This window comes from Corythoichthys intestinalis, chromosome 15, assembly GCF_030265065.1.
Source record: "Corythoichthys intestinalis isolate RoL2023-P3 chromosome 15, ASM3026506v1, whole genome shotgun sequence".
Lineage (NCBI taxonomy): Eukaryota > Metazoa > Chordata > Actinopteri > Syngnathiformes > Syngnathidae > Corythoichthys > Corythoichthys intestinalis.
Genome location: NC_080409.1, coordinates 21,677,471 through 21,700,835, shown reverse-complemented (window position 1 = coordinate 21,700,835; position 23,365 = coordinate 21,677,471). Strand labels below are relative to the sequence as shown.

The following is a 23,365-nucleotide window of genomic DNA, read 5'->3' as shown; positions in this document are numbered from 1 at the left end:
TGTTGAGCAAGGAAGTGGTTCACTTCAATCTGTCAGAATATTGCCCCGCTTTGGTTTTCTTCCTTTTTTTTGACATAAACTTTGTTGCCCAGATCTGTGCCTTAAGCAGCTGAGACATTTGGATAATTCTGATCCCTCTTGCCAACACTGATCCTGCAAACCTCACTGTGTGGAACCATCGTTCGAAGGGTATGTTGTGAACAAATGATAATTTCATAAATGCATGTAAATATTGTTGTGATTTATTTGTCTAAAAATAGGCTGTAATTGAAAATCAGATCTAAAAACAGCGGGAGGAAAAAAGCACAATCTGGACTGATGTACAAGTCACAGAATTTACAATCTAGTGGGTATTGACAAACTTTCCTTTGGCATATAATAATACTTAAACAGTTTTAATATTTTGCACCTCATTTGTCATAAGATCAATTAGCATGGACTCTCTTGCAATCTTATCACGTAGAATTAGGGAATTGTCTGAATATAAAGGTTAAAACTTTCCATTCAGCTTTAATATATAATTGCGAGTTTGTCTGTAGTTGTAAATGCCTTTTAAAAACCTAAATTGCATTAATAAGATAAGTAACTCCAATTAATATTTGTATTTCTTTTGCAGATCAGTTTTTCATAAAGTAGCCTCAAAGGGAAAACAAAAACTACAGCACTGGAGACAGTTTGGAGAGCGCTTGATAGTCTCCATATGCACATATATGTTGAAATGCGGTTTCCTTTTTTCTCTTCTGTATTAGTAAATATGATATGTGACTGATGAACCTGACCAGATTTTGAATAATATTTACATTATCTGTGATCAGCATCATGTCAGCAAGCATGCAAAATGTTTCTCAGAGATCGATTATTTACGGATTTGAACACATACTAGTATCATATGTGTGGACTATTTGTGCTAAGCTATTAAAAAAAAAAGGTTTTATGTGACTGATGCTTTTCTTTGTTTCCTGTTTCGTGACCTGGTTTCCCACCACCATCGGATGTATGACTTTCCTACATACACTCTGATTCTCGTTCATGTTTAAGATCTTCACTGATAAGATCAAATGAGCTTTAAAGATCAAGCGATTCTTGACGAAAGGGGCTAAAATTGGGTCACAAACAACCAGTGAAACTGCCGAACGAGAACATTAACCTGATCCAGGTCATCTCTGACATACTGTACTTGTTCATCATGTTTAGAATTAGTTAAAAGATGTAACAAATCAAAATTCATATCTTAAATGAATATTCAGTAAATGAATAAGTCACTGATTTTAATAGGTTCATGAAGAATATATTTCTTGTCAAAACTTTTTTCTCTGAGGGCCGCTTTTAGAAAAATCAAATGACGCAAGGGCCAGCTTGAAATCCTTGCACTCACGTTTGTTAAACGGAGGAATGCATATTTATTTTTAATTGTGAACTCATTGGCTGCCATTGATGGAGATAGATGTCCAATCAATATTTACTGGGAGAGCAGACACTTATCATTCAATCACTGCAAGCTCCCAGTCAAATTGGATGGAACATCTATCATCAGTCCATCAATAGCGGGGAAACATGAACACTCAATGCCAACCTTCCCTGTTAAAATGGATTTGTTGTCTATAATTGTCAATGGCAGTGAATGAGTTAAGGGCAACAAGCAACAATAATAATCCAGAGGTATGAGGGAATATATTAACTTAAATTTATACTAATGAAAAAAAAAATTTTGCACAACAAAGACAAATTTTCCAGCGACCAAAGAAAAGTCAATAAAATCACAACCAACATAGCTCAATTGATATATACATATATACAGTATACTGTATTATACAGTATGTATATATATATATATATATATATATATATATATATATATATATATATATATATATAAGGGCTGTCAACCGATTAAAAATTTTAATCGAGTTAATTACAGTTTAAAAATTAATTAATCATAATTAATCGCAATTCAAACCATCTATAAAATATGCCATATTTTTCTGTAAATTATTGTTGGAATGGAAAGATAAGACACAAGACGGATATATGCATTCAACATACGGTACATATGTACTGTATTTGTTTATTATAACAATAAATCAACAAGATGGCATTAACATTATTAACATTCTGTTAAAGCGATCCATGGATAGAAAGACTTGGAGTTCTTAAAAGATAAATGTTAGTTAAAGTTATAGAAATTTTATATTAAAACCCCTCTTAATGTTTTCGTTGTAATAAAATTTGCAAAATTTTCATTCAAAAAATAAACTAGTAGCTCGCCATTGTTGATGTCAATAATTACACAATGCTCATGGTGCTAAAACCCATAAAATCAGTCGCACCCAAGCGCCAGCAGAGGGCAACAAAACACCAAAAAAAACCAAGTAACAAGTGGACATTACACTGTGCTGTCATTTTAATCTGAGCGGGGCATGTGCGGTAAATGTGTCAAATATTTTAATGTGATTAATTTAAAAAATGAATTACCGCCCATTAAATATATTAGTGCTGTCAAATGATTTTGAAATTTAATGCAGTTAATCATATGTCAACTGTGTGATTAATCATGATTAATCACACAGTTGACATATGATTAATCACATTTCCCTCCGGAGGAATAAAGTTGCTCTTCAGGAAAAAAAAGTCTAGGAAAATACTATAATTGACTTTTTAAAAAATTAAGATGAAGTGTATGATGTGTGAGTGAATTAATACTTAACTAAATAGAGCTTTAAAATTTTATTTCACAACTCAGCTCATATAAAATAAAATAAAATAAATTGTCTGTATTATACAGCAAAGAGCTTTAACAGATTAAAGTGCCTCAGACTAACAATGTTTGCCGTTTGGCATATTACCCAAAATTAACTGCCAATTTAAAGAGCAGACAAGCACAATACAGTAACAATAGCTATTAGCTAGTGTTTCAAAAAATGTGTAAACAACTTGTCTGTTAAATTGAACATTTCACACAAATTAATGCAGCATTTGCAGTTTTACACTAAATGGCCTGAAAGCTGTGTGAGATATAAAAAAAAAAAAAATTGTCAATTTTCACACACTTCACTGAAAAACATTACACTAAACTGTGTGTAAAGGTGTTTAGAAACACTGCTTAAGTTAGCTAGTCATACTCTTATTTATTTATTTATTTTTTATTACCAACTGCTCAGGCAAACTAGCTTGTTGACATTTTCAGATAACAGAGCAGACCTTTCTTTTGAACAATGTGCCCTGCCAAAGAAAACAGTCTCTCGCAAGGAACGGTTGTGGCAGGTGTGGCCAGATACTTTTCTGCAAGGTGGGCCAGTTTACTGTGGGCACCACTGTGCGCAGACCGCCACTGTAGTGGACATGGGTCTACAGTCTCTGGCTACCCATTAGTCAACCTACTTGTTGTCTTTTTGTTGACAAGTCCGAGTCCGCACTCTGCCAGTGTAGCTTGATGACTGCGGCTTGTACCTGCGGTGTTAGAGTCATTGTTAACACTAGTGAAGTTATGCTTTGCCCGAAGGTGGTACTTTAGGCTGGTTGTGCTTCGATGGAAGGACAGTTCATTACAGCAGCATGTCCACACAACTTTGGTTTTATCCAAATTTCCATTAGGCAGCTTTTTAAAACGGAATTTGCCATGAAGCAGTCCTGGGTCATCATCCTCACTCATCGTAGCTGGCTGCATTTTGTCCCACATTGCCGCACGGAGAATGTAAATATCAGCGTGTCAGACTACGGGAGGCAGTTGTGGCCAAACTTAGTGTGAGCGGTAAATTGCCTTATTTTATTTAATGCGTTAATATTTTCAGATTAATCATGGTCGTTAACGCATTATTGTTGACAGGCCTAATATATATACATATACATATATATATGTAAATATTGAACAAAATACTGAAATTCTACAGATTCCTTCACTGATTTCAACATGTCAGGTATTAGCTCCTTAGCTAAAGGAGAGACATTGTTTAAAGCAACACTAGGTAACTTTTCAGTTTTAGTCAATTTTAGCGACGCCGGTGGACAAAAGCAGTAGTGTTTTGCCTTAAGGAAGACTGCATTTCACATGAGGATCAGCACGCACCCGCACATTGTCATAAAATCATGATCTCCCTGCTGCCTGCAGATGGATTAAACGACATTTCTGTTTCCAGCGGTTGTGTGAAGGATGAATAGTAATAAGCTAATGAATCAATTCGTGGCGAAACAATAGCATATGAGGGTTAGCAACTGTGTGGCTTAGTGTGGCCAATTCCCCCACCCCACCTGAACTTGTCAACGTTGATGAGTTCGGTTGGGGGGGGGGCTTCACGCCAGTGAGTGAAAGCTGGGCCAATGTTAATTTTGAGTATGTTTATTTTTGATTATCAAGGTAGCCTCCCTCTTTTCCCTCGTTGGACAAAGCTTTGTCTCTTTTGTTGCGCCGCCATATTTGCAGAATTCGCACGAACGCGTTCGCATCGACTTCTGTCTGTATAATGAAAATGGGGAAGTGACGTATGGCATAAAGCAGTCAGCACTAGGGATGGGAATCGAAATCCGATTCCAATTTAGAACCGGTTCCGAGTGTTTCGAGGCCTCGACATCACAATGAAAAAGCCTTAACGATCCCTTTAACGATCCCTAAAGACGCATATTGCGTCGTGACGTGTCTTGCTGTCCAGACGCATCAAACTAGCATGGCGCCAAGAACCACTCGCTCCAAAGTTTGGCTACACTTCACCAGGTAAAAGGGTGAAAATGAAAGGTTACGATAGTTTAGCACGAGCGTTGCCGCCGTAAACATAACAATGACGTAGGTTCGAACGCTCGAAAGTGTGTCTTCACTTCAAGAGGAAAAATTACAACAAAGCGACTTGCAGTCATTGCGAGATGGAAATAACTACATCGGGAGGGAATAGACTGCACTGTCCTCACCGAGACGCTAAGGCTCAGTCCTGGCTATAAAGCTAGCTAAACTCCCAAATGACGATGCAGAAGACGTTGGTATAATTTGCTGACTTTATTCAACCATCACTTGAAACTAAAAATAGAAATGAAACAAATCAATTTCGTCCCCAATAACAAACAGGTTCGCATCAACGTAAATCAGTGATAATTAGCTGCTAACACAGTCATAACAAACAGTTAGCATGCGTTCGCTAGCATTAGCACATCGTTTAAACCACTACACAACTGGATTTAAGTGTCCGATCGCGAGTGGAAACACACAACAACAACACAAAAGATGATACATACAGGTGTTGGCTCTGCAGATATTTTACAAACATTAACAAAGAACGTAGGCTCGTGGCAGTGTTTCCCTTTCTCACTAACTCGCTCACTGGCTTGGATGCGGCATTTCTTCTTCTTCGCGCTCTTCTTCGCTGAGGAAGCGCAACGGCGCCTCCACTTGAGCGTGAAAGCGCCATAAAAACTAAAAGGCATGCATTTCAATATACTGGTAAATAAAAACAAGGGTCCCCAAACTACGGCCCGCGGCTCCATATTTGGTCCGGCCCCCTGAACAATGCCAGAGAGCATTTTGAATTATTTTTGTTTTTTCCTCCCTCAGTTGTGTTATTTATTTCCTGGCCTTTTTCAGTGAATAACTCAGAGAGGGTTATTTGGTTATTGTCTATTTAATTAATAGTGCTATTATTATTTATTATTATTGTATCATATTATTATTTTTATTTTATTTACTTTTGTTCCGTGAAGAATCCACAGAGGGTTATTTGATTGTGGCTTTCTGAAAAACAATAATTTTTTTACATTTCGCACTCCTGCAATCATCACACTTTTTCTGTTACAAACTGACCCCGGCCTCTCATCAGAGAAGGGAAAAGTTATTTGGCCCTCACAGGAAAAAGTTTGGGGACATTGCCAAAGGCAGAACAACGACCTATATGCCAAAATATACCAATATTTTTTTTATTTCTATTAGAAAAATGTTTCAGTAAAATGTTACACATTCTTGTGCATATGCCACTTATTGCCACAGTTAACATTGAGGCTTTGGGCCTCTTTTGACATCGTTGTGAGTTTGTAAGGTTGTGACTATCGATTAAACAAACTTGATGCCAATTAAAATGTTTGTTCTTCTTTTTCCCGAAATTAGAATCGATAAGAGAATCGATAAAGAATCGAATCGTTAAGCAATATCGATAATGGAATCGGAATCGTAAAAATCGTATCAATTCCCATCCCTAGTCAGCACATTTGTAGTTTTATTCTAGCAGGGTTCCTGCCACCCTCCTCAAATTTAATTAGTGGTGGTGAAAGCGATACAGACCCCCTCAAGATATAAAGGAGGTGTCATTCAACTAGTTGTCAGTTGACATATCATCACGAATGTTATGAAATATTTCATAAAAGTTGAAAAGTTACTTAGTGTTTCTTTCAGTGACTAGCACTATCTCGTGTTAAAGATGTGAAGTGTAACAGAATGTAGGCTTAATTTACAGTAAGATTCTTGTCAAGGCCATATTCAATGGAAAAACTGGGCAGCAGGCCGCAATTGGCCCACAGGCTGTAGTATGGACACCTCTAACTTATAGCATAGATGTAAGCAAGAAAAATTATTGACATTCCGCATGCTCACGTTACCCCTATGGGATAACACACTACAAGCTGCAATGCGGTCTACCAGTGAAGCCTATAAAGGGGCAATTTATATGAATTGGGCGTTGAAATGGATGTTGCAAAGAAGCTGTGAAACCTCTGTATTCCCTCGGAGTCAACGTGGCCAATGAAGTACAGTTTGTTGTTTCATGTGAATTTATCGTTATTATGTTAATTGAAGTCTAATAAGTTTAAGTAAATTTAAAATATTTAAGTCTGTATTTTTCGTTTGTCTCATTCTTTCGTCATTGTTTTGGCATTATTTGGTACTATTCTGGGAACTTTAAGACCTGATGTCGAAATAAATAATAATATGTTGAGCCTTTAATAATCTCTAAAGAAGTAATAATTGCCTTTCATCTTTTGTACAGGACACATGTGGTTTGCATATTTTGCTGACCTGGTTATTGTTTTAACCAGAAATCTGCGGTATCGCTCACCTACTATTCTACTGTATAGTAGGCAGTGTTGGGAAGTTTGTACACGAACTAGATTAAAGTTCAGTTCAGTTTGCACATTTTGAAATTTAATTCAATTCATAGTCCTTGACTGGAAATTATGAAATAAGTTACTTGCTCCAAAAATGAACTTGCTCTGTTCTTTTTTTTTTTTTTTTTTGTCCTTTATGATGTGTTGCTGCAAGGCACTTTGCAATATTTTATGAATTTGTTATTTCCTGACTTCTCTATCGCCCCTCTTAAAAAATATATATATCTAGAACTTGGTTCATAAATTATTGTTGTTATCAATACGTAGTAGTATTGGTAAAACAAACACATTAAGACTATTTTATATTATGTATATATGCAGGTTTTCCTTGTGCACTGTAGTCCAAAGAACACTCCTGAGTTAAAAAAAAAAAAAAAAAATTAGAAACCGATTTTATTTTTTATTTTATTATCCGGTCGCATTGCCCTAAACTGCAACTAATTTTTGGTTTTGAAAAATCTGCCTTTCTTCAACAGAAAAAAATATGACTACATTGGCTCCAGATTATTATAATCTTGGCCCTGAGGATGATGCTGATATCGAGCTGTGCAACCTGGATGTAAACCCTTTTGAAGTCATCATCCAAACCTACATGCACTCCCTCATCTGTGCCTTCGGTTTGGTCGGTAACATCCTCGTGGTGGCCACTTACATCTTCTACAAGAGAACTAAGACAATGACGGACGTCTACCTTATCAACGTAGCGGTGGCTGACCTGACCTTTGTGTTGGCTCTGCCTTTTATCATATATAATGAGCAGCACAGCTGGCCTATGGGCACTGTTGTTTGCAAAGTGCTAAGGTCAGCCTACAGCATCAACCTATACAGCGGTATGCTCCTCCTGGCGTGCATCAGTGGTGATCGATACATCGCCATCGTCCAGGCCAGACGCTCTTTTGGGGCCCGCTCCAGTGCCCTCATCTACAGCCGCATCATCTGCACTGCTGTGTGGGGTTGTGCAACTGCTTTAACACTGCCCACGCTTATATACACAGACCGCTACGAAGAGGCAAGTCTGGATTCGGTGACCATTCATGTAATGTGTGAACTGGTTTTCAGCAAAGACGAGACGGCAAAGTTAATCAAAAAACTGGTTCCCTGCCTACAAATGGCTATTGGTTTCCTGCTGCCCCTTGCGGTGATGCTGCTGTGCTATTCCCGCATCATGTGTACGTTAATTCGAGCGCAGAGTAGTCAGAGGCACAAGGCTATCCGTGTGGTCTTGGCTGTGATGGTGGTCTTCATTGGGTGCCACCTCCCCTACAACGTGACTCTGCTCAACCAGACGCTTGCTCTGTTTAAGCAGAGAGGTTGTCAGGGAGAAAGATTCACTCTCAAAGTTCTGGCTATTACTAAAAGCATTGCCTATCTACACTGCTGTCTCAACCCCATCCTCTATGCGTTCATTGGGTCCAAATTTAGGAGCCACTTCAGGCAAATAGTCATTGATCTGTGGTGCTTCAGTAGGAAGTATATCTATCCGGCCCGCTCTTCACGTGGCACGTCGGATGTCTGCATCTCAGGCTTGAAGTCTTCAAATGGCTCCAACAATAACTCCTCATTTAGTGCGTAATATCTCAATGAACAAAATGCTAGAAACTTTGTTATGGTCTAGCTTTAGCATCTTTATGTGGCAGTGAAGGCAACACAGTAGTTTGATACAAACAAGTTTTACACAAAGAGGCAATTAATGATATAAATTTAAAAATCTCAACATGTTTGTTTACAGTGTAAAATTTGGATTTGTTGCCTATACCTATATTTACTGTACTTTTTAAACCTCATTCTGTTTCTGTAAATATAACTTAAACCTGTTTTGGATTAATGTACCTTCAGTATCATTATGTCTCTCTAAAGAAAATGTCACAATTTCTAAATCATTACAGATTATAATTTCTATATTGGATAAAATGTATATTCTCTGAAAAGCTTGTTCAGATTTATTTTTTATTTTTATTTTTTGTGTGTGTGTGTTTGTTGTTAGACTACAGAGAGGGCCAGAATAGGTCGGCCCATGCACACATATAGGAATACAATTTGGTTAACACAAGACAACAAAAGTCACGTTGTATTTACTAGTCCTTCTCAAAAAAAATTGCATATTGTGATAAAGTTCAATATTTTCTGTAATGTAATGATAAACATTAGACTTTCATATATTTTAGTTCATTACACACAACTGAAGTAGTTCAAGCCTCTTATTGTTTTAATATTGATGATTTTGGCAAAAAAAAGTCAAGAAAACCCAAAAATCCCTATCTAAAAAAATTTGCATATTTCATCCGACCAATACAAAAAAGTGTTTTTAATACAAAAAAAGTCAGTCTTCAATTAATTATATCAGCTATGCACTCAATACTTTATCGATCATCCTTTTGCCGAAACGACTGATTCAATGCAGCGTGGCATGGAGGCAATCAGCTTGTGGCACTGCTGAGGTGTTATGGATGCTTTGATAGTGGCCTTAAGCTCATCCACAGTGTTGGGTCTGGTGTCTCCCAACTTGCTCTTCACAATATCCCACAGATTCTCTATGGGGTTCAGGTCAGGAAAGTTGGCAGGCCAATTGAGCACAGTAATGCCATGGTCAGTAAACCATTTACCAGTGGTTTTGGCACTGTGAGCAGGTGCGAGGTCGTGCTGAAAAATGAAATCTTCATCTCCAAAAAACCTTTTAATGCAGATAGAAGCATGAAGTGCTCCAAAATCTCCTGAAAGATAGCTGCATTGACCCTGCCCTTGATAAAACACAGTAGACCAAACCCAAGCAGCTGACATTGCACCCCAGACCATCACTGACTGTGGGTACTTGACACTGGACTTCAAGCATTTTGGCATTTCCTTCCCCCCGGTCTTCCTCCAAACTCTGGCACCTTTATTTCCGAATGACGTGCAAAATTTGCTTTCATCTGAAAAAAGTGCTTAGGACCACTGAGCAACAGTCCAGTGCTGCTTCTCTGTAGCCCAGGTCAGACGCTTCTGCCGCTGTTTTAGGTTCAAAAGTGGCTTGACCTGGGGAATGCGGCACCTGTAGCCCATTTCCAGCACACGCTGGCTCTGGATGTTTCTACTCCAGACTCAGTCCACTGTTTCTGCATGTCCCCCAAAGTGTGGAATCGGCCCTTCTCCACAATCTTTCTCAGGGTGCGGTCACCTCTTCTGGTTGTGCAGCATTTCCTGCCACACTTTTTCTTTCCACAGACTTCCCACTGAGGTGCGTTGTTACAGCACTCTGGGAACAGCCTATTCGCTCAGAAATTTCTTTCTTTGTCTTCGCCTCTTGCTTGAGGGTGTCAATGATGGCCTTCTGGACAGCAGTCAGGTCGGCAGTCTTGCCCATGATTGCAGTTTTGAGTAATGAACCAGGCTGGGAGTTTTTAAAAGCCTCAGGAATCTTTCGCAGGGGTTTTGAGTTAGTTCGTTGATTCAGATGATTAGGTTAGTAGCTTCTTTCGAGTACCTTTTCATGATATGCTAATTTTTTGAAATAGGGATTTTTGGTTTTTCTTGACTTTTTTGCCAAAATCATCAATATTAAAACATTAAAAGGCTTGAACTACTTCAGTTGTGTGTAATGAATCTAAAATATATGAAAGTCTAATGTTTATCAGTACATTACGAAAAATAATGAACTTGATCACAATATGCTAATTTTTTGAGACGGACCAGTATATTTGGTCTCTATCAAATTTAGCATAAAAAAATGATTTGATCCTCAATAAACGGTAACTTCAATTTAACTCTTCAGGCAAAGCCAGTTTCTAACTTTCCAATAGCAAGTTGATTTCACATTCCAAACAAGTGTATGTTAATTAAAGTCACAATCAATTTTGAAATTCAATTTGTAAGGATGTAAAATGTATTGACTGGAGGCCAATTGCCCCAGTTGGAAAGTGGACTGACGCTGGGGAATAAAAAGTCTCATTTGTTAAACATTTTACTTCCACTAGATGTCATCAGATCATACAGTATAATAATTACATTCAGTTTCTCTTCATGAGCTAAAAATAACACTCCCACCCACTCTGCTTGTCTGCATTTTCCCTAAAAAGTATTTTGTTGTCACTCAGTTTCTCTCTTGGTTTACTCTAATTCAAACATAATGACGTCTCTCTTGAGATTAGACACATTCACTTGATAAATTTGAACTGCAGAATGATATAATCACAGACAGCAAAATGTGTTATGGACCATGCCTCCACGACATTTTTAGGTTAAATTTTGGTCCCCATTAAACAATCTAAATTGTTCTTTAGTTAATGTTAACTCATTGGCTGCCATTGAAGGCGATGGACGTTCAATCAATTTTGATTGGAAGGGTTGGCAGCGATTGTCCCCCCGTCTACCGCCATCAATAGCAGTGAAACATGATCACTCAATGCCAACCTTCCTAGGGTTAGGGGTTGAGAGTTAAGGCTTCTAAGCATGCATCCAGCCACCCACCTGTGACCTGTTCAATCAATACGTCAATTTCAAACCGGTGGCATCCATATCCTCTTTTCATATGCACACTGTTTTCCAACAACAGCAAATTGTCCCAAGGACTGTAGTCTGTAGGTGTGTTGCAAAGATCAGTCTGGAGATATGTGACTATTCACATAGTTTCATAGAGTGACTATAAGGGGCTGTGAATTGAAGCCCGGGGGTCATTCCAAAAAACTGATGTCATGGTAACATTATGGAAATTGTTTCCGCACTGTATCTACAGAACCTCCACTTTTGAGGAGAAATGTACCCACCCATGTTATCTTTTTTTTTTTCAACATTAAAACTTGTGCTGTTTTATACAGCAGTTCTTACTCATACCGTATGTACTGTACTGCTATTACTGTCTGATTCTTCTGCCTTATCAGTAATGTTGAAGGGGTTTGTTCTGACATGCTCTCACATTGTGATACTGGATGGAGGTGGAGAATCATTTTTGTGCTGAAAACGACACTTTTATTTGTGGAGGAATCAAAAAAATGAAAATGGCATATTTGAATTAGGGAAGAATGTCTTTAAAGTATAAAATAGTGTTTCTCCTAATGCCACTGATTAATTTCATTTCAAACTCAAACATTGTACAGCAAACAAACAATAGCAAAAAAGCTATTTCCATGGTCTCATTTTCCCTCTTGTGACTGTACTTTGATCTACTTGTAAATGAAGATAAATTATTAATTATGGGCGGACAGGGGTGGGGGTTGGTGGTGTGTCTCCTCTTCCCATCCCTGAAGGCCAGTTGATGGGGGCGCGGGTGGCCTGGGGGACCACGCTGGATCCTTGGGGGGTGAGGATGGCCCCTTTGCTGGGTTGCGGGAGGAGGGATGGGCTGCAGTTGCGCCCCGGGTTGGCTGGGGTGACCGTGGCCCTGGAGTGGCCCCTCCGCTCTTCTGTGTGGCTATAACATGTTTGATGGGATTTGCGCATGGCTGGATGTGATTGGGCGCGCTCGGGTGCGGGACGTAGGTGCCAGGATTGGCGATGGGGCGGCGTAGGGTGGGTTGCCAACGCTCCCACTCACAAGGGATTCACTGGGTTCTAGATCACAGGGCGGATTTGTGTACACTCCACCCGTCCAAATCACTTATCTTCTAGAACCCCCCCCCCCCCTTTCCCTGGTTAACAGCCCCCCCACATAGAGTCAACCGCAAATACATCTAGCTGACAATAACACCAACATATTCATAGTTAGTGTAGGTGTTCAATGTATTTCTTGCTGTTGTTTGTTTCTTCTGTCTCTCTCTCCTTCTTTTCTTCTGTTTCCCCGTAACCCCTTCCTGTTTGCTGCTTTGTCTTAATAAATGTTGAATGATCACAATGGGAGTAGGCGATACTCCAATGTGAAACATTAAAACTGTTAAGACCAACCAGACACTCAGACTGTAGGCTGGCCCATGACTCAGCCACCCACCACACTTTGACTTCTGACGGGGCAGTAAAAACGATAATGTGGATTTTAATGTGCTCTAATGATCTCTTTGTCTTCTTGGACGCCTAAATTCTGGGCGCACTTCCTGTGTGCTTCACCTGGAAAGAAGATTATGTTAATGAGGGTCCTGATGATGGGCGAGAGCGGCACACCACTACACCATGAAGACCTTGCTAACCCCCTAACCTCATTGTATTTGTTCTAAAATAAATTTCATTTCAATCAATAGGTAAAGAAATTCTATTATTCTCCATATAATATTCTCCACGTGAAAAAGCTGAACAGAAAAAAAAGGGGTCAAAATTATTTTTCGAACAGATCATGTGACTAGCACACTAGACGGTCATTTGCTTTGCTTAGCCAAAACCACCCGAGGACCGAAGAGGCAAGATGGAGATACGTAATTTTTTCAAACCTAAGCTTTCAAAAGCGACAACAACTACTGAGCAAGAACCAAGGTTTGAAAATGTGGACCATGAAACGGCAGAGAGCACTGCCAAAATGGTGAGCGGAGTTTCAATTTGCCCCACTCCATCCATCCATCCATCCATCCATCCATCCATCCATCCATCCATCCATCCATCCATCCATCATCTTCTGCTTACTCCGGGGTCGGGTCGCCGGGGCAGCAGCTTTAGCAGGGAAGCCCAGACTTCCCTCTCCTCAGCCACTTCAGCCAGCTCCTCCAGCGGGATTCCAAGGCGTTGCCAGGCCAGCCGAGTGACATAGTCTATCCAGCGTGTCCTGGGTTGACCCCGAGGCCTCCCGTCGGTGGGACATGCCCGGAACACCTCTCCAGGGAAGCGTCCAGGAGGCATCCGAACCAGATGCCCGAGCCACCTCAACTGGCTCCTCTCAACGCGGAGGAGTAGTGGCTCGACACCAAGCCCCTCCCGGATGACGGAGCTTCTCACCCTATCTCTAAGGGAGAGCCCGGACACCCTGCGGAGGAAACTCATCTCGGCCGCTTGCATCCGGGATCTTGTTCTTTCGGTCATGACCCACAGCTCGTGACCATAGGTGAGGGTAGGAACGTAGATCGACTGGTAAATCGAGAGCTTCGCCTTTTGGCTCAGCTCCTTCTTCACCACAACGGACCGGTGCAGAGTCCGCATCACTGCAGACGCTGCACCGATCCGCCAGTCAATCTCCCGCTCCCTCCTACCGTCACTCGTGAACAAGACCCCAAGATACTTGAACTCCTCCACTTGGGGCAGGATCTCATCCCTGACCCGGATAGGGCATGCCACCCTTTTCCAGCTCAGGACCATGGTCTCGGATTTGGAGGTGCTGATTTTCATCCCAACCGCTTCACTCTCGGCTGCGAACCGCCCCAGTGAGAGTTGGAGGTCACGGCTTGATGAAGCCAACAGCACCACATCATCTGCAAAAAGCAGAGATGAAATGCTGAGGCCACCAAACCGGACACCCTCAACGCTTCGGCTGCGCCTAGAAATTCTGTCCATAAAAATTATGAACAGAATCGGTGACAAAGGGCAGCCTTGGCGGAGTCCAATCCTCACTGGGAACGAATTCGACGTCCTGCCGGCAATGCGGACCAGACTCTGACACCGGTCGTACAGGGACCGAACAGCCCTTACCAAGGGGTTCGGTACCCCGTACTCCCGGAGCACCCTCCACAGGACTCCCCTAGGCACACGGTCGAACGCCTTCTCCAAATCCACAAAACACATGTAGACTGGTTGGGCAAACTCCCATGCACCCTCGAGGACCCTGCCGAGGGTGTAGAGCTGGTCCACTGTTCCACGGCTGGGACGAAAACCACACTGCTACTACTGAATCCGAGATTCGACTTCCCGACGGACACTCCTCTCCAGCACCAGGAGTGTGATCCCTCTATAATTGGAACACACCCTCCGGTCCCCTTTTTTAAAAAGGGGGACCACCACCCCCGTCTGCCAATCCAGAGGCCCCACTAAAGATGCTAAATGTACAACAGAACCACCACCGGTGTCTTGCCAATGTAGTTACCCGCGTCAAAAATTGTATCCCCCGGCCGCGGGAGCGCACACACACACACATTAGCTATGAGTAGACTTAAACAATTAATTGAAGCCAGAAAAGAACCACAGTTATATATTTTGGACATCAAATTTTAGTAAACTGGAGAAACTCCATACAGGACTTGAATTACAGTAATAACAGTTATAGGTCATCCTACAAATAAAACAGTAAGACATTGCCTTTTTTTTATGTTCAGTACGTATGTTACGTTAAACGACAGAAAACAAAAAAAATTTTTTTTGATGGATGGGCCATGTTTTAAAACCTCATAGATAACTACATCACCAAAACATAGAAATCAAGCAAATCAGTGCAGTGCAGTGGCCTCGCCCAGGGGATACAATTTTTGACGGTGGTAACTTCATTTGCACGACACCGGCGGGTGTACCATATTCAGTGGATGACAATCTTGGCAAAAAGTATAGCTGTCCTAAGCAGCCCGATTTAGAATTCCCCTCAACAATGATGGGCAACAAAAAATGCTCATGTACAACTTATTATTGTAAATATTCTTGTAAGGTAATTTTATTTCTGACACTGCATTTCGGGGACCGGGGTCATCAACATGTTGTGCCTCTACTGCCCCAAAAGTCAAACTCAGCCAATGCCAAATAAGATATATTTTATAGCTGCAAATGACACAAGAAAAAGAAACATTTCCTGCCAGTCCAGGTTACATACTATGTGTTGTGGTGGTTTTTAAAAAAGGGAAATTGATATTGAAAACACCCACTGATATCAATAGACATCCAATCCATGTGAACTGGGAGGGGCTGGGAGTGATCGAATGATCCCTTTAAGGCCCTCCTGGTTAGAACAGATTGGGTGCCTTTTCCCGTCAATGGCAGCCAAAGAGTTAAGCATTGTGAGGGCACAAAAGATTTATAAAACAAAACAAAACAAACAACAACAACAAAGAAATAGATAATATTCTCAGAGCAAAATACACATGGCCCACTTATTTTGGTTCATCTATTATTTTAATTTTTTAATTTTTTCAAATTATTACAATTTGTTTTTAATTAACATTTGGAAGTTTTAGTTTTTTAAATTATTTTTATTTCATTTAGAATTTTGAAATTATTACTCGTAGCCTATTGCTTTTTTGAAATTACTATTTAAAAAAGTGATTTAATAAAATGGATCCTTCAATTAAATTACATTTTATTTATAAATTTTCTATATATTTATGAATGCCTATCGCAACATACATGCGGGTAACACAACAATTTGATGTCAAATAGGAGCAGCAAAATATCGTTCTGTGGGTTTGAGAGTTTCAGACACCTGTCCTACATCAATGTCATAAAAACATCATAAAAAAAACATTATTCGAGCATGAAAAAGTTAAAGAAGATGTACGTACAAAGATTTATTTTGTAATTTATTTACTTTACAGTATTTGGGTTCTTAAAATTTGCATGTCTCACTTCCATATTGACTAGTGTCCCGTGAAGCACTGAGTCCATAGTCCAGGGAAATAAAGCAACCGCCCAAGAAGCAGTTTCACTTGAAGAGGTAGCACTTTACACACTCCACTGCATGTTACAAATCTATGCTGTAAGAGTTTACCATCCAAATTAATGTTTATTTAAAAAAAAAAAAAGAAAGAAAGAAAATCAATGTCATAATTTATACCAAGGGTGTAGGTTTGGTCTCAACATTGGTAGGGACAGCATAACCTGCATGTATACTTTTTGCTGGGGATGGGACATTCATAAAACCAAACAGATTATTTAACCTGGATCAGGGCCACATTTCTCATGAAAATGAAGCTAACTAATTTTGGGTGAAATAATCAAAGCAAAATAAATCTGTATTGACTTATACTAACTTTTTTGTGTATTATTTTTACGTGATGCAACGTTCGATTCAAAGCTTTGTTTTCATAAACTGCTAAAGAAACATTTTGAAGGGCAAGTCCCTTTATTGAAAAAAAAAAAAAAAAAACGGGGAGCTATCCAAGAATGTGTCTACTTCTGGGGGACACTGGAGCACCCCTCGACTAAAACAAAAGTATTGTAATATAAAAGTGATTTGGGAAAAAAATTCTGAAAAAAATCTTGAGATATCCAAAGACCGATCTACATCTGAGGCATTGTAGACTACTCCAAGACTCGAACCAAAGTACTCTCATGAAATTCTGATGTGTGATTTCATTTCACCGATTTTTAAAAAAATTATCATTTCATGCTCTGTCAGTGTCCCTCTGAAGTTGAACCATTCTTGGCACTTGCACTCTGAAGCCACCGTGTTGCATCACGGTAATGCACACAATGCAAACAATGATCCAAATGATGGAAAGCTTGACTTTGTTGTTCCGTGTGGACTCTGGCTTGACTGCAGTCATTTTGCAAGTTAGCAAATTCACACAGATTAATGCTATAATAACTGTATTACGGTAATGCACACAATGTAAACAATTATCCAAATGAGGGACGACTTCATTCGTTAGTGGTGTTTCCCCCACCTCCACAACATTGACGTCTTTTAGGTTACTTACAGTGGCTTGTGCTGGCCGAAAAAAAACTAATATCACTCCTCTTCGAAGGGGGTGGAGGAGGTGGCATGTTGTATTTTTGTCGGCGGAGTTATGTGAGTGTGCGTCGGGAGGGGGTGGGGGTCAAGTCATCAGCCAATCAAACATGCGTTTGAGGGGAAAAAAATGGACCAGCACATTCAGCAAGTGAAAAGAGATAAATCTAACTCTGAACATAATGTAAATAATTCATTTAATAATGGTAGAGTCTATTCTGTTCTTACAACATATGGGAAAACAATCTAAATTACCCATATAATTGAAATCATATAATGCAAATAAGGTGGCTTGAAAGTTGGTGGGTACAGTTTAAGCATCCTGAAAAGTTGGTAGTGTTATGTCCCTAGTGTACCTATGCAAACCTACGCCCTTGATTTATACTGTAATCCTAAACTTCATAAGCGAATGGAATTTTATTCCAGCTCCAACTTCATGTTTCAGGGGTTGTTGGCACCCTTTCTTCTTATTATCATTATCATTTACTGCATTTTTATTTGCTGCACGTGAAGCTCGGTTGGCAGTATAAGTAATCACACAGGACCTGTTGAGGTAACTCTGAGAGGAGGTTTACACAGTTAAAACAAAAATATTTAGCGCTATCTCCAGGGGAGCTAGATTCTTTGAGGGCTTTAAGCGTCCTGTGCGACAAGCATTTAATGTGTTATTACAGCCACGGGAAACCGTGCACTCCCAACCACAAAAATGCAAGAGAAGCAGACTGCAGTTCATTTTGTGTGGGGTGGACCACCAGAGAAAGATGTTGCATGGTGTTTCAAATCAAAATGTTACTTTTTTTTCTTTTTAACATTAGCGTAATTGTTTTAAACCTATCCTCATTAAGGTTATTTTCTACAGTAGTTTTCCAGGGTGCTGTTTTCCTTTGTTTCAATATATACAATATAGTAGCTCATATTTACAACAGAATAGTTGTTAAATTGTACAATAAGTGTGCATAAATTACTTTCTCTCCCTCATTATTGTGCTTTTTGGGAGTAATTTCAAAATGCTCAATCCCTAGCAAGAGTCCTAGGAGTCCTGTGAATTCTGCCAAGCAACAAGCGTCACGGCAAAAGTTTCACGATGAATCAGAAATGTTGTGTTAATCCTGCGTAATTTATAATACAGCAGCTGGAAAAGAACAAGGGAGAGTGAAAGGGAGTAGTGCAAGTAGTACAAGTCCTTTGTCTGGTATGTAGACCACTGAAGGTCAAAGCGTAAAACATTCGAAAAAAGCATCCTAAAGTGGAACCAGGCATGAAAATGGGTCAGGGGTTAAAAAGGTGAGAAGGGTGTGGGGGAAATATGCTCTGGTACACTGTACAACTAGGGCTGTCCCAAATGACTAATTTTCTCCCGATTAGTCAGCCGATTATTTTTACGATTAGTTGACTAATTCAAACCCCCCCCCCTTTGTTTATTTATTTATTTACTTTTTTACTAATTTAGCAATCAAATTTTTGATGACGCTCATTAATTCCCCAAAACATTTTGGAACATTTAAATTCTTTATTAAAGTACAAATAAACACGTAAATAACAACAATAAATTGCAAATAAAGAATGGGATCAAATGCTGATAGCATTAACAAGTGCAAAAGAATGTAAACAGATTCAGAACACTTACTTCGCTTTTACAACATGATTCAAAACAATTCTTAAATAAATTATCTAGCATTAATATCATACAATACTACTATATATAATAGTAGTATAATAATTATTCATTGCCAATCAGATTTTTCATAAAGGGTGTCATTTTAAAGCTATTCTTAGTGTAGAATCTGAATACTGAAGTATGTATGATTAACTCCAGAAATCGTTATTTATATGACGAACATGACCTGGTTTTATTCTGAAATGTTCACCGGAAGTACGTTTACTAAACCGCTTACTGTAAGCTTTACACTCAGCAAAAAAGCTCTTTTTGTCATTGCATGCGGTGTCAGTAATAAAAAAAAAAAAAAAATCTCATTTTTTTTTGTTTGCACTGCTGTTAAACAGCAATTTTTCATGTTTGAAGCGTCACCTTTTAAGTTTGGGTTTTGGAGAAGACTGCCAATGTTTTAAAGCAGGCTAAAGTACTGTAGGTTGTCTTTTTTCCCCATTAGCCTCAATGTAGCAATGCTAACGTTTACAGTGTTTAATATAGATGTGTTTCCTTATTTTGTATGTTTGAAGTTTAATTCTATGGCATGTTGATGACCAGTAAACATCTGTGAAAGGAACTGAAGTCTCATACGCCATCAGCACACACACACGCACGTGGCAATAAGACGCAGCCGTGAAAATTACCGCCCTCATTTTTATTTACCGTGCGATAAATGGACTCATTGCATATCGCGACAGGCTTAACAATTTCAATAAAACATGTTCTTAGTTAGTTAGATGGACTTACGATCTGCCAGCTTGTACAGTGGGGCAAATAAGTATTTAGTCAACCACCAATTGTGCAAGTTCTCCTACTTCAAACGATTAGAGAGGCCTGTAATTGTCAACATGGGTAAACCTCAACCATGTGAGACAGAATGTGGAAAAAAAAACAGAAAATCACATTGTTTGATTTTTAAAGAATTAATTTCCAAATTACAATGGAAAATAAGTATTTGGTCACCTACAAACAAGCAAGATTTCTGGCTGTCAAAGAGGTCTAACTTCTTCTAACGAGGTATAACGAGGCTCCACTCGTTACCTGTATTAATGGCACCTGTTATAACTCATTATCGGTATAAAAGACACCTGTCCACAACTTAAGTCAGTCACACTCCAAACTCCACTATGGCCAAGACCAAAGAGCTGTCAAAGGACACCAGAGACAAAATTGTAGACCTGCACCAGGCTGGGGAGACTGAATTTGCAATAGGTAAAACACTTGGTGTAAAGAAAACAACTGTGGGAGCAATTATTAGAAAATGGAAGACATACAAGACCACTGATAATCTCCCTCGATCTGGGGCTCCATGCAAGATCTCACCCCGTGGTGTCAAAATGATAACAAGAACAGTGAGCAAAAATCCCAGAACCACACGAGGGGACCTAGTGAATGACCTACAGAGAGCTGGGACCACAGTAACAAAGGGTACTATCAGTAACACAATGCGCTGCCAGGGACTCAAATCCTGCACTGCCAGACGTGTCCCCCTGCTGAAGAAAGTACACGTCCAGGCTTGTCTGCGGTTTGCTAGAGAGCATTTGGATGATCCAGAAGAGGACTAGGAGAATGTGTTATGGTCAGATGAAACCAAAATAGAACTTTTTGGTAGAAACACAGGTTCTTGTGTTTGGAGGAGAAAGAATACTGAATTGCATCCGAAGAACACCATGCCCACTGTGAACCATAGGGGTGGAAACATCATGCTTTGGGGCTGTTTTTCTGCAAAAGTACCAGGACAACTGATCTGTGTAAAGGAAACAATGAATGAGGCTATGTATCGAGAGATTTTGAGTGAAATGATATATATATGATACAATATTGGGCAATGTTACAAAGCCAGGATTTTATTTTGATTCGAATCAGTGACCTTTGTTTGATATAAATGTAATATTATGTGCACATTTAACGCACCTTAAAGCAATAAAATAATACATTTTATTATATATAATACGTTTTTAATAATTTGCTGCAGAGACCTTCGAGACTGAGATTTCAGACTTTTGAATGAAAACCATTCTTTTTACCGAAGCGGCATACAGTAGCTCAAAAATCATGATAATCGCCCCATGCTGCTTAGCCAATTAAGATATCGATTCAAATCGTCAAGTCGTGCACATGAAACTTGCATCCCATCCCCTATTGTATTATATTAAACAGAATGTGTGTGTCATTTTTCCAGCCTTTCTATACAGCTTGTCCTTATTAGGTCGTGGGCGAGTTAATGATTTTAATGTCTTCGTATATTATTGGAAAGTGTGCAGATGCCACATCGGAATGCCCGAGCCACCATTCAAATCCTGAATGACAGAAATGTAAGGCTACAAGACATGCTTATCAACGGGTCTCTGACATCGACACCCTGATCTAATTATGTGAGTGCATGTTTCAGTGTGAGAGCATGCACAGCTGCAGAAAAATAAGGGTTTTTGGGTGTCTGAAATGCCCCATCTAGTTTCTGATTTCTATCTCTGGATAAAGAAGGCTGATAAAGCAGTTTAGGATTTCATTGAGATTAAGAAAATGATGGTTGCTTAACAGACGAGATGTTGAGGGTGACATCATCTTAACCCTCCCTCAGTTTAGAATAGCTCTGAGATGATTTGATAAAAGCTCTTTAGCATTCTTTTGGCAAAACATACAAAGTGAAAGGAATGACAGCAAATTTAGCAATTGATTATAATGTAATGACACTTCTGAAGGTTCTGGAAACTTAATCCAAAGCAGGAGATTTTCACCCTGGCATATCCAGGCAGCAAAATGATTGACGGTTGCACAAGCCAACCATTGGATTAACTCAGTGCTTTTCAATTATTCTCTAGCTCGTCAAGACTGTATTTAAGTCCGGGCGATCTAAGAGAAGGGTGCCGAAATATTAACTTGCTGAGCGCCATCCGACACCTTGTACTCTTGAATTTTGTGCATTTGCTAGCTTGTTCGTATGCCGCCCTTATTTTGGAATCCGCTATGTTGTGCTGGTATTTGAGTGTATTTGTTTTGTTGTCTTATCGGCACTCTGCCTACCGCTTAGGTTAGTATTATTGATCCTCGTCGACCAGCTGACACGGACGCATTGTGTTATTCCCCCTTTTCCGCGATCACATGTATTTTTGTTTGAATTTAATAAACCCTTGAACGCATCCCTCCGTTGTTTTTGCTTTGATGTAGAACCTTGTTTCCGCAGTTAAGGACCCTAACATCGGCAACAAAAAACCCCACATATTTTAAAAGATGGACGACGTACTCTCTTCCTCGTCTCTACGATCGTGTAGCAATTTAATTTCGTTATGTTTTCAGTTTATTTAGCTAATTCCATCTTGCTATGTTGATACTGAATGTTGATTTACCGATTTTCATCTTACTGCGAAGAAAGAGGAAGTGAAGATTGGGCGGCCATATTTACGTCATAAGCCATTGTGTGGTGACCCGGGATTTTAACGCTTGCTTTCACACATGCATTGTCCCGGGAAAGTCCCGGACATTATACTAAGACGGGACCCATTAAATGTCCGCGTTATCTCCGGGTCCGTCGACCCGGGAAATTGCTTTCACATACAAGGGTTTGCCTGTTTAGGTGTATGTGAAAGCGGCTAAAGAGGGACGATTGCTGGCAATATTTGGCACGTTTTCGCTGAAAAACAATGGGGTCGAATGTCTTTAACTCATTCACTCCCAGCCATTTTAACCGGTACAACCCCCTTCGCGCTCGGCCGTTTTACTGGAATTTGACTGATTTTGCAAGGCCCACAGAAAATTCTGTTCTATTGCTATATAAACATGGAACGCACCAAAAGAAAGATTAGACTCTCTTCTTTCAGCAGGGAAAAAAAGTTAGTTCATATCTTTTTCCATTCTTTAGAAATCAGCATTAGAATATAGCTTAGTTTGAGCAATTTTCCAATTTCTGATGAAAAAACAGAGAAATTGAGCTATTTGTAAACGTATACATTTCAAACATAACTTTGACTTTAACACAGCTATTTTTTGCTTTAGTTACATCCCAAACATCTGAATAATGTTTTTCTTTTACAAAATAACAAACAACAAGACAAATAGAGCTTTTGATAGCGAAGTAACAATTTATTTACACATAACTGAGAGATGACGCTTTTGTGGCCGCGACGGCCGAGGTAAACTTTTCCCTCATCGCCGCCTGTCTCGTAAAGATG

At 39.6% G+C, this 23,365-nt stretch overlaps 1 protein-coding gene across 1 annotated transcript; it reads left to right on the top strand.

Moving 5' to 3' along the window:
* Positions 1–8,906, top strand: ccr6b (chemokine (C-C motif) receptor 6b). The gene is made up of 2 exons (XM_057859811.1): positions 1–189; positions 7,548–8,906. The coding sequence occupies exon 2, from the start codon at positions 7,556–7,558 to the stop codon at positions 8,642–8,644; it is 1,089 nt and encodes a 362-aa protein (XP_057715794.1). The 5' UTR covers positions 1–189; positions 7,548–7,555; the 3' UTR covers positions 8,645–8,906.
* Positions 8,907–23,365: the final 14,459 nt, after the last annotated feature.

Excerpts from the sequence above, each read along its gene's own strand:
- ccr6b (XM_057859811.1), top strand. The coding sequence starts at position 7,556 with ATGACTACATTGGCTCCAGATTATTATAATCTTGGCCCTGAGGATGAT.